Here is a 13566-nt window from a genome sequence, read left to right as displayed (position 1 = left end):
ATTGGAAACATTTGGCCTTTGGGAAACCCTGAACATTTTTGGGTTTGGGTTGGTGTTTGAATTGATAAAAAACCAAAACTGAAGGAAATTGCAATTTTCCGGCATCAGCAATCAGCATCATTCATCTTTATCCGGCGTTGAGTTCTTTGAGTATAGGTTGAGTTTTACTTGTGCTGCGAAGTGTAATTATTTGATTTTCTCCTTTCATCGCTCAGGTAATACCCCCTCATTACATTGATCATTCGTATTGCATGTGATTCATCAATACTTGATTTGGTGAAATTTTCCATCGAAACTATTTCTGTAAATGCGTATAGAAAGTATGTTCACGTATTTGGTCTGCAAAGTTATTCTCATCCTAAAACTAACTTTGTTTCAGACATAATGAACGCATCTGATCAAAACAGTATTACAGAGGAAGAGGCAGAATTGTACGACAGACAGATCAGATTATGGGGAGCAAATGTTCAGCGATCGTAAGACTAGCAATACAGTAGCAATGTTCACACGATATAGAATGTTGTTAATTATATTTTACTCACTTCTTTATGTAGACTAAGAAATACTCGCGTTCTCGTCATTGGAATGAAAGGAGTCGCGGGGGAAGTTTGTAAGAATCTGATCCTATCCGGTGTAAAATCCGTCACGATGATGGATCACGAGAACGTATCGAAATCGGATTTACATTCGCAGTATTTGTTACATCCGGAAAGTGTGGGAGAGAATGTAAGTTCGGATTTTACTATTTTAATTGGAAATTGTAATTCGGTATGACGCGAACATAGTTTTAACCAGTCATGATACTTTTGTTTCAGAGAGCTAAGGCTAGTTTGAAAGCGGCGCAAGTATTGAATCCAAATGTTAAAGTAACTGCGGAAACATCTAGCCCGCTCGAGTTGAAAGTCTCCTATTATTCGAATTTCGATGTGGTATGTGCTACAAGTCAGTCAAATAATGTGTACGTGTGTTTGAATGACATCTGCAAACTGTATCAAATCAAGTTCTATTGTGGAGATTCATTCGGAATGTTTGGATATCTATTCGAAGATTTGAACGACGGAAAAACTGCCGAGTAAGTGAACTAAATTTCGCAATGAATCCATAAAATTCCGGTTACCGACTTGTGCGTAATATGGTGTTATTTTTGTGCGTAGGAAAACACGGAATGCAACGTCGTTTCAAACAGCAGTAGCGTTGAAGTGGATTCCAAAAACAAGCGCTAAAAAACGTAAACAAGAAGATCCTTCGTATGTTATTTTCAAAAGTACGCGTTCTTCAATATTACGAATAAGTTTTCGTCTTTCTTTACCGTCGACTTATTGCCCATGTTTTAAATTGTTTTTCGCAGTTTTGTCAGAATTTAGAACCGTAAACGGCCGAAATCCTTCTCGAGACGTTCAAAACGATTACCAGCAATTACTAGAATCGAGAACGTCGATTTTGAAAAAATTGGATTTGGAGTCCGATATACTACCGTTGGAATATTTGGAGTACGTCGTTTATTGCTGTCTTGTAATGTAAAAGTACTCTGACTACGTGTTTTGTTTACTAATTTGAAATCATTGTTTTAGAAATATTTACGGCGAGTACGGTCCGACTTGTTCCATTATTGGAGGCATGATAGCGCAACAAGTAGTCAAGTCTCTGTCCAAAGAGGAACCGTCGTCCAGTTATATATATTTTTTCAATCATTTACGTTGTCAATTGTCGGGAGTTTCGTTGAATCAGGCCGTTACTGCGCTCGAAAAAGACGCAGATTCCAAACTGTGCGAACAAGACTTCGTCGAATTATGAGCGTAATTTTAATAACTCGAGAATGTTTCCGAAACGTGCGATCGTATTACGGATTTGTCCTATTTTTCTCTTCTTTTCTGCTCAGTCATATTTGATTTGAATAAGTTTATTGTTAGTTTTTTCATCTAAGTTACTGATTCAAAGTTTTCTAATTACCCTGCTGAACTGCGGGAATTGATGATTATAAAAGTATTAATAAAGTCGTGTTGTGAATAATTCATCTGTATCGTATCAATCTTTCTCTTATTTTGGGTAGAAAATTGAAAATGTAAGTAAGTACCTACTATCAACTGAAGCAGCTCAACAAAGTAAAAAAGATGTACGTGTATTGTGTACAACTTATCTGAAAAACCACGAACCAACTCTCCGATTCTCATCGAAAAGTTTCATCAAAATCTCCTCTTGTGAGGCCTGTTCGAACAGGTGGAAAGCGAAAGTTTTAGGTTCAAGTGCAAACTAAGATTTGTTTGGTAGATCCTCACACTTGTAATTACATTTGTGTATAGCCCTGAGACTTGGCATATTTCAACGTTACAAAATAATCGGAGGCGGGAATTTTCCAATTTATTTACTTTGAGATGGATTTATTTCCACCAAAGTTGATACGTAGAACATCTAACAGATGGTGACACGTAGATAAGTAATAAATACATACGAGTACAAAAACGTACTAAGAAAATACTTACAACAAAAGACTTATCTGTTAGAAAAAAGTATAAAAGTTACAAAAATACCAAATATACAATAAACAATACAAAATGGACAAATAAAAAATGCGCAGATCGATCAATCAATTGATTAGAAAGGACATGTCACAAGTAAAGAACACAAAAACATTCAATGGCCACGAGTTGATTACATTAGCCATCGAACGTCCGTTCTTATAAGACTTTTCGTGGAAAGGAAGAGTTATCGAAAATAATACATAGAGATATTAAACAAATTACGATATCGATAATTCTCCGAACGCATTCAAAGTCGATCAAGTTAGCATGGATGACATTCTTGCGAAGAACATGCAATCCTGCACTAAAAAGTGACGAAACACCTCAATGTTGGTGATAAAAATTTATAAATACTGAACACAAAGCAACATCTAACCAATCTACATACTAAAATTGACAACACGTCGGTAAATATTACCGGCTAAAATCTACGCATCTTGAAAAAATAAGTATAAAATAAAAATAATAAAATAAAATGGTCTCTCACAATACGGACGGAATGAAATAAGAATGAAACTCTCATTCGAGTGTAAAAACATGCAGATCGAATAAATAAAAAATGACGATGAAAATCGAGTGAGTACTAAACTACTAGTGTGTCGAAAATCGTCACAGGGGACAGTGCGATTAAACGGCTGGTGCAGTTGAAACGGTGCTGTGAGGTGTTGTTGGTCGAGATCCGGCCAATGAATGAGTGGTAGAAGCATTCAAAGAAGCCATAGTGCCCATCTGAAAACAAAAAAATACGATTTAGAACTGGACAAATGAATCTTATTTAAATAGAACTATAGTACGATTGAAATCTGTAATCAAAATAGGTCGCTAATTATAAGTAGACGAAATAACGGAAATATTTTCAGCCATTTCCGTACTTTCAATCTGGTGAACTGGTTTTATACGATGAGACTGAAATTTGATAAATACTATTACATTACATAGAAAAGCTAGAGGTACTGCGAGACACTCGTATATAAAAGAAAGAGCAGACAGTTGCATCGCACTGTACGATCAACTCACCCTCAGATGCGCTAAATCTTCCAATTTCGACAGATCCGATAATTCTAAATACAACGAGTACACTAACAGCCAACCGTAAACGTTTAACGCAGTAAAGCAACCCCACAGCAGCAACATGGTTATATTGTAGAAAAATATCTGATCGTTGACAATGGATACGAAAACCCAAGCTACAAATCTGAAAATTGTAAACGCTGCAAACGAGTACAGCCAAGGTGGGATTCTTCTTTCATATTCCTGCGTAAACAAAAAATAAGTTGTACGTACAAAATGAAATTTCACAGCACACGCCTTTAAGCTGCATACATAATACGTATGACTCACCTTTCGCAGAGCATTAATTAAAATAATGCTAGTGACAAAAATCACAACGCCGGCAACAAACGAAAATAGTCCAAACAATATTAACAAATTTCTCACTGAAATCAAACTCAAGTTGTTGACTAAGTACCGCAAGTATTTCATATATACTTATATGTATATTATGTAGTTTTATTTGTGATAGCGACTTATGTACTGACTTATCACTTACCCCAAGCGCTTCCCACATAAACAAATTGATAGCTAATTATGTAATAACCATAATGACTGGATCCGGGCGCAGCCATAGCTAAGCAATATACATCAAAAATTGAATGCGCTATGGTGAAAATACTCAGAAACTGGAACATACAGCAAAAGACCAGTCTTTTAGAATTAACATTCGAAGGATCACTTACATACTGTTCATTACGATGTATTACCAATGAGTAACAAGCTACTAATAGCGACCCCCTTTGAATATCCAAGAAATACGCATCCTGAAGTATCGGCCGTCGATACCAAGGAATTTTCAATGATTTTAAAGACCTCGAAGATTTTAGATTTGCTGTCGATCTGGAGGTTACATGAGAATAAATCGACGGAGTTCCGACGCTCGGTGTTCTTCTACCGTAATTCATTTTCACGAATACTACAACACAGAATACGATTATCAACTTGGAAACGCATAATATAACAAAAGACAATTTTCATCTGATCTGATATTTCAAAAATTTGATTACTTACTAGCAATTTTGAGTAATAGGTGAGCGATGTTGTATGATAGCAAGCGAATTTAAATGTTGCACAGAATCAACAACGTTCAACGCATTTCTGGATCTTCATTTTACGATGGTTTTAAATTTAAATACCCGATATAAATGAATAAAATAAAAAGAAAAATTGAATTTGAATTTGAATTTTTAAAACATTTCCAACAGGTTTCTTACTTCGTCAACGCCCACAAAAAAAATAAACAAGCGACAAGCGACAGTGATTGACGAGCGTCTGGAGTCTGACATTACACAAAACCTATCCGCCAATCAGAATGAGTTAGGGAGGAGTTTCTCGTTATCACTTTTGAATATCATATCATCAGACGCGAACAAACTCAATTTTGAAAAATAAAACATCATAAATGTAAAATTTCTACGATGAAATAGATGAATAAATGAAATTATACATATACTTCCATCAAATGTCGCTTTGAAAAATAAATTAATAAAACATTTACATTTCACTAGATAAGATCGTTGATTTTCGTGTGTGTGTTGTGATTGTGAATGTGATGTGATACTTACTGAATATTAAAAAAATACATAATGAAAACGCTTTAGTTTTTTCACTTTTTTCTTTATCTAATTTCAATAGTACCTATGTCATTTGTGCGGCAAATATTTTACGACATTTACAACACTTCGAACGCATTTGAAGAAAATTCATACTCTTGAAACATCATCCATTCTAAACCTCGTACCTGAGAAGAAGGAAGGGGTTTTCAAATTCAATTGCTCACACTGCTCAGTGCTCACAGTGCCCAAAGTCCTTTAAAATCATTAGTGGTATTATAATATAATCTTCATCTTCTCTTTTATTTAGGTATACTTTACGAGTTCGCCTTTTCTGAAATCTGAAAAGTGAAATGAATGATGTTTCAAAGTGAGATTGACTGTTATCTATTTTGGTAACAAACTACTTTTTCAATGTAGTAGGATAAGGATTTTCATTTTGTGATTATTTCATTATTTTCATTACGTGTTGAATTAAACAGTCATCTATGTCTACATAGTTACATACTAAATACTTCGTAAATAAAGTGCTACTTGCAATATGATTGGCGGATAGGTTTTGTGTAATGTCAGACTCCAGACGCTCGTCATAGACGGTAGAAAAATGAAAATTGATGGGAGCGGGACGTTTGTGATATTTTTTTTAGTTACGTTCGGTTACGTTACTTTATTTTCATAATTTCGTTACGTCGCTTTTTTCGTTTATCCCGTTATCGTTATGTGTATGTTATATATTTCGTTTTTCCCGTTTCCCGTTCCGTTATTGTTTGAAAAATCAAATTTGGAAATAATTTTAAATTTGATAGGTATTACATGTAATGTAGAATGTAGTATGTGCGGTGTGGGGGAGGTGGTGTCAAATATAAAATTCCTGTTGGAAACCCTCAAAGGATGAAAGGACGACCGTGTCAGGCGTGTCTATGAGGTTGGGACTTGGGAGGTTCAAAAATGAAAAATTATTGTTCCAAATTTGGCCATACATCAAGATACTAGATACTGTACCAGTCACCAGTATATGTTTCTGATGGGGCTGAATAAGAAATTGTGAAGCTCAAATATGCGTTTGACCGTCTTAAATTTCTTGAAATTCCTGCATGTCACTTCCTCAAAAAATCCAAAAATCATGATTCATGACCAAATTTTGGACTCAGAATTTTAAAAAAATATTTTTGTCGCGATCGGTATTTAAAATTTTGAATTGGATTGGAATGTTAATTTGTTGTGAAATTTCAACTCATTTTGATATATCACATAGCAGTTTTGAAAAATGACCATTACAGAGTATCAAAATACGTGTTTTTCACCTCCTCCTCCTCCTCAGCATGAATTTGATATTATTTTTGCAAAGGGCTTTTTGGGGCCAGGGCCAGATGCAAAATTTGGAAACGAGCTCAGTTACCGTATGAAGTACCAAAATATATATTTTCGGACCGACTCGGCCAGAATTTGATAGTATTTCTGCGCTAAAACCCCAAAGGGCTTTAATTTCGACTTCGAGTAACTTCCCAGAAAGTTTCCAAGGTTTAAAATTCTGAAAATTTAATTTATCATCCCTATTTCAGATACTTATACGGACATAGAAAAACGAAATTAATTTGCATACACGAAAGCAGATTTGAAATATGTAGTTTTACTATCACTTCAAAAGGAACAATGACACAAAAACATTACGTTCAAGATGAAACATGAAAAAAAAAATCACGGGAAACATAAATGAAAATAAATAAATCGTACAAAATTTTACATTCTTTACACATTAATAAATTAATCTGAATTACGACTGAAAAAAAGCTTCGCTTGGCGTAATTCAAAAAAGTAATATTTCTATAAATACTCATCACTAAAGAAAAATAAAAAAACAAAAATCAAAAATAAGAAACGAGAAATAATCCATAAAGTACAAAATTGCTTAGGTATTGATGGTGATGACCTAACGCTAATTTACAAAATTACAAATACGAAATACGAATATGCTATTTAGTATCATTTACAAGTGGACATCTTTCAAAAAATGCTACCGATACGATGGGTAAAGTACAAAATAGACTAAATAAATAAATAAATTAAAAAAAAAAAGGCGACGTAAAGAAGATATTTTATGAGGATGGTGACGCCGTGGTAAATGAGAAACGAAATAGGCTGCGCTTTTATCTCGTGCGACGAGAACACAGAGGGAATCGCAACATCGTGAAAAGGGGCGAAAAACAATAAAAAATACAAACAAACAGTCTAAACTCGACTTATAATTCATCGTGTTCTTCCTCTTCATCGGCTTCAGTTTCTTGCACAGCTTCGCCAGTACTGGACTGTGTTTTATCAGCGTTGCTGCTATCGTCTTCATCTTCATCGTCGAAATCATCAACCTACAGGTACAAACAAGAAAAAAGATGAAACCCCGTTAGCTCGTCGAATTCGAAATACATACAAAGACAATAAAAATGATTAAGACACGCGACACGCACTTTTTCGTCCAGAGGAATGCCCAACGTTTGCTTCATCATGGTTTCTACGGCTTGAGCGAACTCGTACGAATCTTGAACCATATAGCCGGATCTCAAAGTAGCTAAAAATAAAAGCAGCGTTAAAACACGAATCGAGTTGAAAGAAGACCGAGAAAATTATATAGCTACATAGATCGAATACTTGCCTGTTCTGAACATCATCAATGCGATATCCTTAGCTTTAGCATCTTCGGGATCATCTTTAACGCGGCGTAGCAGATCCTTAACAATCGGATGTTTCGGGTTGATTTCTAAATTCTTTTTCTGCTTCATGTAATATTCGCGTTGAGGATCTTCACTTTTTTGATGAGCGTTAGCCATCGCCAATCGTTCCATGTTACCGGTCCAGCCGAACATTCCGGCGACTAATGCGCAAGGTGAATCGGTTAGACGTTCCGATATTTCAGTTTTCAGCACCTTCAAAATTATCGTACACCGCACGCGATACATTAGACAACGAGACTACAGAATACGGAATGATACGTAACACCGAGCACGATGCTTCGTCAGCACTGATCCACCTACCATATCCTTCAATGCGTTTTCGGTTAACCAAGCAGTCAACGGTTCGTAGTCTTTTTTGATTTGTTCGAGTTTTTCTTTATTTTCAGCGATGGATAATCCTTCTTTGGCAACATTCTGGAATTTCTTTCCTTCGAATTCGGGCAAAGACGATAGGGCATATTCGTCGACAGCTTCGATCAAGTATAAGACTTCGTAACCTTTTCTCAATAATTTTTCCAAGAAAGGAGATTTTTCCACCTGCGGTTGGAAAAGTAAACGAGTAGCGAATTAGTAATGCGCGTCGCGAACGTTCGAAACGGACAGTCGAATATTTTTACCTCAGCTCTTGTCGCTCCGGCGATATAATAGATATGTTCTTGTTTAGGTTTCATGCGTGAAACATAATCGGCCAACGAAACGTATCCTTCCGACGTAGAAGAAGATTGGAATCTGAGTAATTTAGCTAAACGAGATCGATTAGACGGGTCTTCGAACATTCCCAATTTGATGCTGAAATTTGAAACATACAAAATTACCATTTTCGCTTTCAAAATTGAGAAAACATAGGTTCCGTCATGATAAAAACGCAATAAGGCTTACTTGGTAGAATACTCCTTCCAAAACTTTTGGAACGTTTCCGGATCCAATTTTTTAAACATGTCCAACGCTTTTCGAATCAATTTCTTTTTGATTACTTTCAATAATTTGTGCTGTTGCAAGGTTTCACGAGAAACATTCAATGGTAAATCGTCCGAATCGACGACTCCTCTCAAAAAGCTTAAATATTTTGGAAGTAAATCGCTGAATTCGTCGGTGATGAAAACCCGTCGAACGTAAAGCTAGAGATAAAAACACGCAAAACGATACGAATTAATCAATCAGCCGAATACACTCGTATAACGGGCCAACTCTATTCAGATATCCGCAGACATACCTTAATGTTATCGGTAACCGTTCCGTATCTGTTGAAGCTATCCGAAGGTTGCATTTTGGGCACGAACAATAAAGATTTGAAAGATACTTCTCCCTCGGCGTTGAAATGAGTTTTAGCCAACGGTTCCTGATAATCTTTGGTAAGCGCTTTATAGAATTCCACGTACTCGTCTTCAGAAATTTCATTCGGCCTAAAAACATTCGATCGAACGATTACTCGGAATAATTTTACAAAACCTACAGACGTCGGAGTGACATCCATCATCATCACTGGTAACTTACTTTCTCGTCCATACGGGTTTATTGTCATTAAGCAACTCCCAATCCCAAACAGTTTTTTCGACAGTTTTAGTTTTCGGCTTATCCTTGTCTTCGGATGCTTCTTCGACTACTTCGTCTTCCTTATCTTCGTCGGATTTTTCTTCTTTTTCGGGTTTCGCGTCGGCTTCGTTTTCCTCGTCAAGCGGCACTTCTTCTTTTACAGTCTGGGAATTAAATAGACGACGTATGTACATCGACGTACTTGGAAACGTACTACATACCAAATTGATAAGGAAAGAAGAAAAGACCATTGTTTACCTTACTGGCCCACAAGTAGATGGGGAAATTAATGAACTGAGAATACTTTTTGACTAGATTTTTCAAAGCTTGAGGATCCGTGTAGTCACTAGCTTCTTCCTTGAGTTCCAAGCTGCGCAAATTCGAAATGGTAGAAAATTTTAGCATTCGAATAATACGATCTCGCGACTCGCGTCTTGTTCGAGTAACTTTACCAACCTAACTTGAGTTCCTCGTCCCAGGGTTGAACCTCGAGGATCCGATACGATCGAAAAACTGTTGGCGTCCGACTCCCAAATATGTTGCTCGTCGTCATTATGCTTCGAAGAAACGATCACCTTGTCGGCAACTGTAATCATAAATTCGAATGCCGAACGTGTACGATAAGAAACGAACCCAGACAGAACTCAACTTGCGTAAACGATACGAGTTGAAAAAAATATCGCTCACCTAAGAAAGCCGAATAAAATCCGACACCGAATTGTCCGATCATATCGTTGAGATCTTTTTGAACGGCTGCGTTTTCGTTCATCTTACTGAGAAACTCGGCGGTACCGGATTTAGCGATAGTTCCGAGATTTTTAACGAGATCATTTTTAGTCATACCGATACCGGTATCGGTAATGTGCAGCATACGTCCTTCTTTATCCACCTGTAAATACAAACGATATTCTAAAAACTCTTTTCGCATATCGCGTAAATTATCGATTCGCTACCATCGCTGCGATAGATAGCGAGTAACAGGTCACTAGATGTAGGTATAGTTACTTTTATTCTGATGGACAAATCGTTGGTAGCGTTCAATGAATTCGGGTCGGTTAACGACAACAGGCGTATTTTATCTAACGCGTCCGAAGCATTGGAAATCAACTCTCGCAAAAATATCTAAACCATTAAAATTGAAATTGTTATTAGCAAATCAGAAATTCGACAACGTAACAGTATTTTCCTCGAGTTAGCGATACTTACGTCTTTATTTCTATACAACGAGTTGATGATCAGTTTCATCATACGATTCACTTCGGCTTGGAAAGTGAAATTTTCGGCCTTCTGTCGGAGTTCTCTCATCTGAGCAACGCTCAGGCCATCGAGTTTGATTCGTTCTTCTTCTTTAAGAATGATTTCGTCGTCTGGTTGGCAAAAAAACAAAGATTAAAACGAATACCGCTCGGTAATATGTAATGTTGTTCCGAAAATGGGTTTATTATTTCTAAATTCTAGTTACTCGCAGTTAATGGGTGAGTCTATCGCGATAACTTTACCTGTTTTAGATCCTCTTCTGCTAGCTCCAAGATCAGCATCTACGACGGTGGGTTCCGGCGGCACACCGGCATCTTGAGCAACGGTGTATTTGGTTAAACCTGAAACGGTACGCAAATTTTAGTCGCGGATTCCACGAATTACAGCGGAATTTTGGTAACGAGCCGACGCTGACGCAGACGCTAGCAGTACCAAAATGGAACAAGAACCGAAAATGATTGGCCATTATTTTTTCATTATGCACCATCGGAAATCGTTTCGGCGAGCCGCCGGCGTCGGTTTTATTACACTTTGAACATACTATACTATAAACTACATACCCAAGAAACCAGCGAAACAAGCCAAAAACAAGAATATTTTAATCCTCATTTCGGAAACTGAAATGCGAATCGATACTACGAAAGGTGACGAATTAATTTACAATCATGAGTTATTACACGTGTCGTGTTCGTGTGCGTTGGAAGTTTCTAGTACCAAACCAAAGTGATCGCCAAGTCCGAAACTAGAAAAGTCCAGTTGCCGGTAGTCGCTTGCCGGTAGACGGCCGCAACACGCCACAAAAAAGTTGGTCGGTACGAAGAGAACAAAACCAAAAAAAAAATATAGAAATTACAAACACTAAAATTAAACGAGTGTAACGACTAACGATGAGCACTTCGGTCGGGCACAACGAGATCGAGAATGTAAGGTAGGAACACTCGATAACCATAAAATAATCACGTCTTTAATTGATTTTCATTTCACGAATATAATCATCGATAAGAATCGTAATCGCAATTGTTTTCAATTCGAAAGAATTATCACGTTTACGAAGATGATTGATTGGTGGAGCCGGCCGAGCCAACGCAGCCGCACACACGTATCAACCAATCACGTTCACACACGAAGACGAATTCCACCAATCGTAGAACGTTACGTTGTGTACAACCAAGTACGACGTGAATCCGCGATTGTGATTCGTGAATCTTGATTCTGATCTAGAAATGAAATTTTTTAATTTTTATTCGTGAACAAAGTACAAACACGCATTTTTATTTTTTAGGTGTGTGTAGGTAATTGGTATTCGATTCTTGATTGAGGATTTTAGGAATAAAGAAATGCCCATATAATTGTTGGTCGAAGGATTGCGGAATCCAATAATTTTATAACATTGATGATGGCGTAGCGTTGGGAAATTCATTCGCAGAAGATCATCAATATATATGTAGGTAGGTAGGTACATAGAGTAGAGTCACAAATTCACGATTCAGTCCCTATTGGTGTTTTTTTTTGCCGAAATAATGTCAACTTCGTACTGCTGGGGAGGTTCACGCGATTATTCCTTTCATAAGCTCAGTTCCAAATTGAGACCTTCACCCCACCAAAAGCTTCTTTCGAGTTTTAGCGTCAAATACCAAATTTGAGATCTTAGGAGGTTCAATCAAAATCATGTAGACCTCGACCTCTCCTATCCCCTATACATTTTAGCAAAATTTTCCTTTGCCCTTCATTGAAATGTCATTAATATAACCTCAAATTCGTCATTAGCGTCCTCAAATCAACTAATCAGCATAAAACCTCATTAAAATGCAACAACATCAAAATCATGATCAATTAACGACCTCAAATTTGTAAGAATTCACCGATTTTGAAAAAAATCCCTCTTAATATAATACATATAATTATAATCGTAATGAACGAAAAATTGCAGGTGAAAAATTTTACACTCCTGCAAAAGATCACGATAGGCAACTACTATTAACTGCCCTACTTTCGGACACTTTTTAGTTTTTTGATGTTTTTCACAAATTGCTTCAAAGTAAGCAATTCAATAGGATTCTTTTAATGTCCATCAAGTTGTGAATTTTGAGCAATTTTGTTCATTTTATGCGAATCAGAAAATGCTTGAAATAAGTTTCATTATGTAAATGTACTCTAATTTCGGGTAATTTCAAGTAGGTACGTTTTTTTTTTCAAAAAAAAAAAAAAAAAAAAAAATACTAAAAATTATTTACTAGTGAAACGGTATAAGTGTTTAAAGTGTGAGAGAAAAGAAGCATTTTTAATGAAAATGTTCTATTTATGGCTCTCAATAATGATAAATATGTCAGTGATATTGAATTATTTTTTCTCTATCAAAAATGATTGAAATGTATTTTAAGGTATCTACTTACTTATCAAAATATGATTTAAAATGTTTCATTAATTCATTATTTTGACCAAAATTAAGATTTAATAAGATAATAACTAACAATATAAATAAGCATTACTAGCATTAGCAATTTATTCAATAGCAAACCGAGTGTCCAAAATAAGGACGGAAATCTCGAATTTTACAGTTTTTTTGATTTTCTAACTAAAGTGGAAAGTAAAATGAACGGAATATTATTTTTCTTCATCGAGAGTTAGAGTTAGGTGCCTATACTAATTAAGGAACATTTTCTTTGTTATCGAAATGTCTGGCTAGGTTCTGTAGAAAACTTTTTCACCTAGAAAAATCGCGCGAATGTTCAAACGAATGGCATTAGATGAAAAACGTTTGCATCAGGAAGACGGCCCATGATCCAAGCTATTAGAAAACGTGTTCACTTTTACTAGTGAGTTTTACTTTCGTGCATTACCTATACTTATCCGTTCGGAAAAATTGAGAGAAAATTTCTCAATCTAGACGAATACACAGCGCTATCAATTCAAAAGATGAGTAGG

The 13566-nt window shown here is 36.1% G+C and overlaps 3 protein-coding genes across 4 annotated transcripts; 1 reads left to right on the top strand and 2 right to left on the bottom strand.

Annotated features, from left to right (window-relative positions):
- The first annotated feature begins 55 nt into the window (after positions 1-55).
- Aos1 (activator of SUMO 1) lies at positions 56-2014 on the top strand. The gene is made up of 7 exons (XM_065367266.1): positions 56-215; positions 380-476; positions 555-726; positions 816-1072; positions 1155-1264; positions 1349-1490; positions 1572-2014. The coding sequence occupies exons 2-7, from the start codon at positions 385-387 to the stop codon at positions 1792-1794; spliced, it is 996 nt and encodes a 331-aa protein (XP_065223338.1). The 5' UTR covers positions 56-215; positions 380-384; the 3' UTR covers positions 1795-2014.
- Positions 2015-2336: 322 nt separating this feature from the next.
- Positions 2337-4826, bottom strand: LOC135847635 (uncharacterized). 2 transcript variants are annotated; one of them, XM_065367271.1, is made up of 6 exons: positions 4584-4826; positions 4280-4513; positions 4069-4198; positions 3861-3955; positions 3537-3773; positions 2337-3248 (listed from the first exon to the last, which is right to left on the bottom strand). In XM_065367271.1, exons 2-6 carry the CDS (start codon positions 4475-4477, stop codon positions 3147-3149), a joined length of 762 nt encoding a protein of 253 aa, XP_065223343.1. In that variant the 5' UTR covers positions 4478-4513; positions 4584-4826; the 3' UTR covers positions 2337-3146. The 2 variants fall into 2 exon arrangements, with proteins under 2 accessions (XP_065223343.1, XP_065223342.1); XM_065367270.1 differs by having other exon boundaries at positions 4280-4488; positions 4584-4825.
- Positions 4827-6734: 1908 nt separating this feature from the next.
- On the bottom strand, positions 6735-11675 carry Gp93 (heat shock protein 90 Gp93). The gene is made up of 15 exons (XM_065367264.1): positions 11202-11675; positions 10884-10982; positions 10591-10751; positions 10390-10506; positions 10072-10273; positions 9841-9970; positions 9643-9754; positions 9346-9548; positions 9065-9254; positions 8731-8969; positions 8469-8640; positions 8152-8388; positions 7773-8043; positions 7588-7688; positions 6735-7488 (listed from the first exon to the last, which is right to left on the bottom strand). Exons 1-15 carry the CDS (start codon positions 11248-11250, stop codon positions 7366-7368), a joined length of 2406 nt encoding a protein of 801 aa, XP_065223336.1. The 5' UTR covers positions 11251-11675; the 3' UTR covers positions 6735-7365.
- Positions 11676-13566: the final 1891 nt, after the last annotated feature.

The sequence above is a fragment of the Planococcus citri genome, chromosome 5 (genome assembly GCF_950023065.1).
Source record: "Planococcus citri chromosome 5, ihPlaCitr1.1, whole genome shotgun sequence".
Classification (NCBI taxonomy): Eukaryota; Metazoa; Arthropoda; class Insecta; order Hemiptera; family Pseudococcidae; genus Planococcus; species Planococcus citri.
This window is presented reverse-complemented; position numbering and strand designations above follow the sequence as displayed.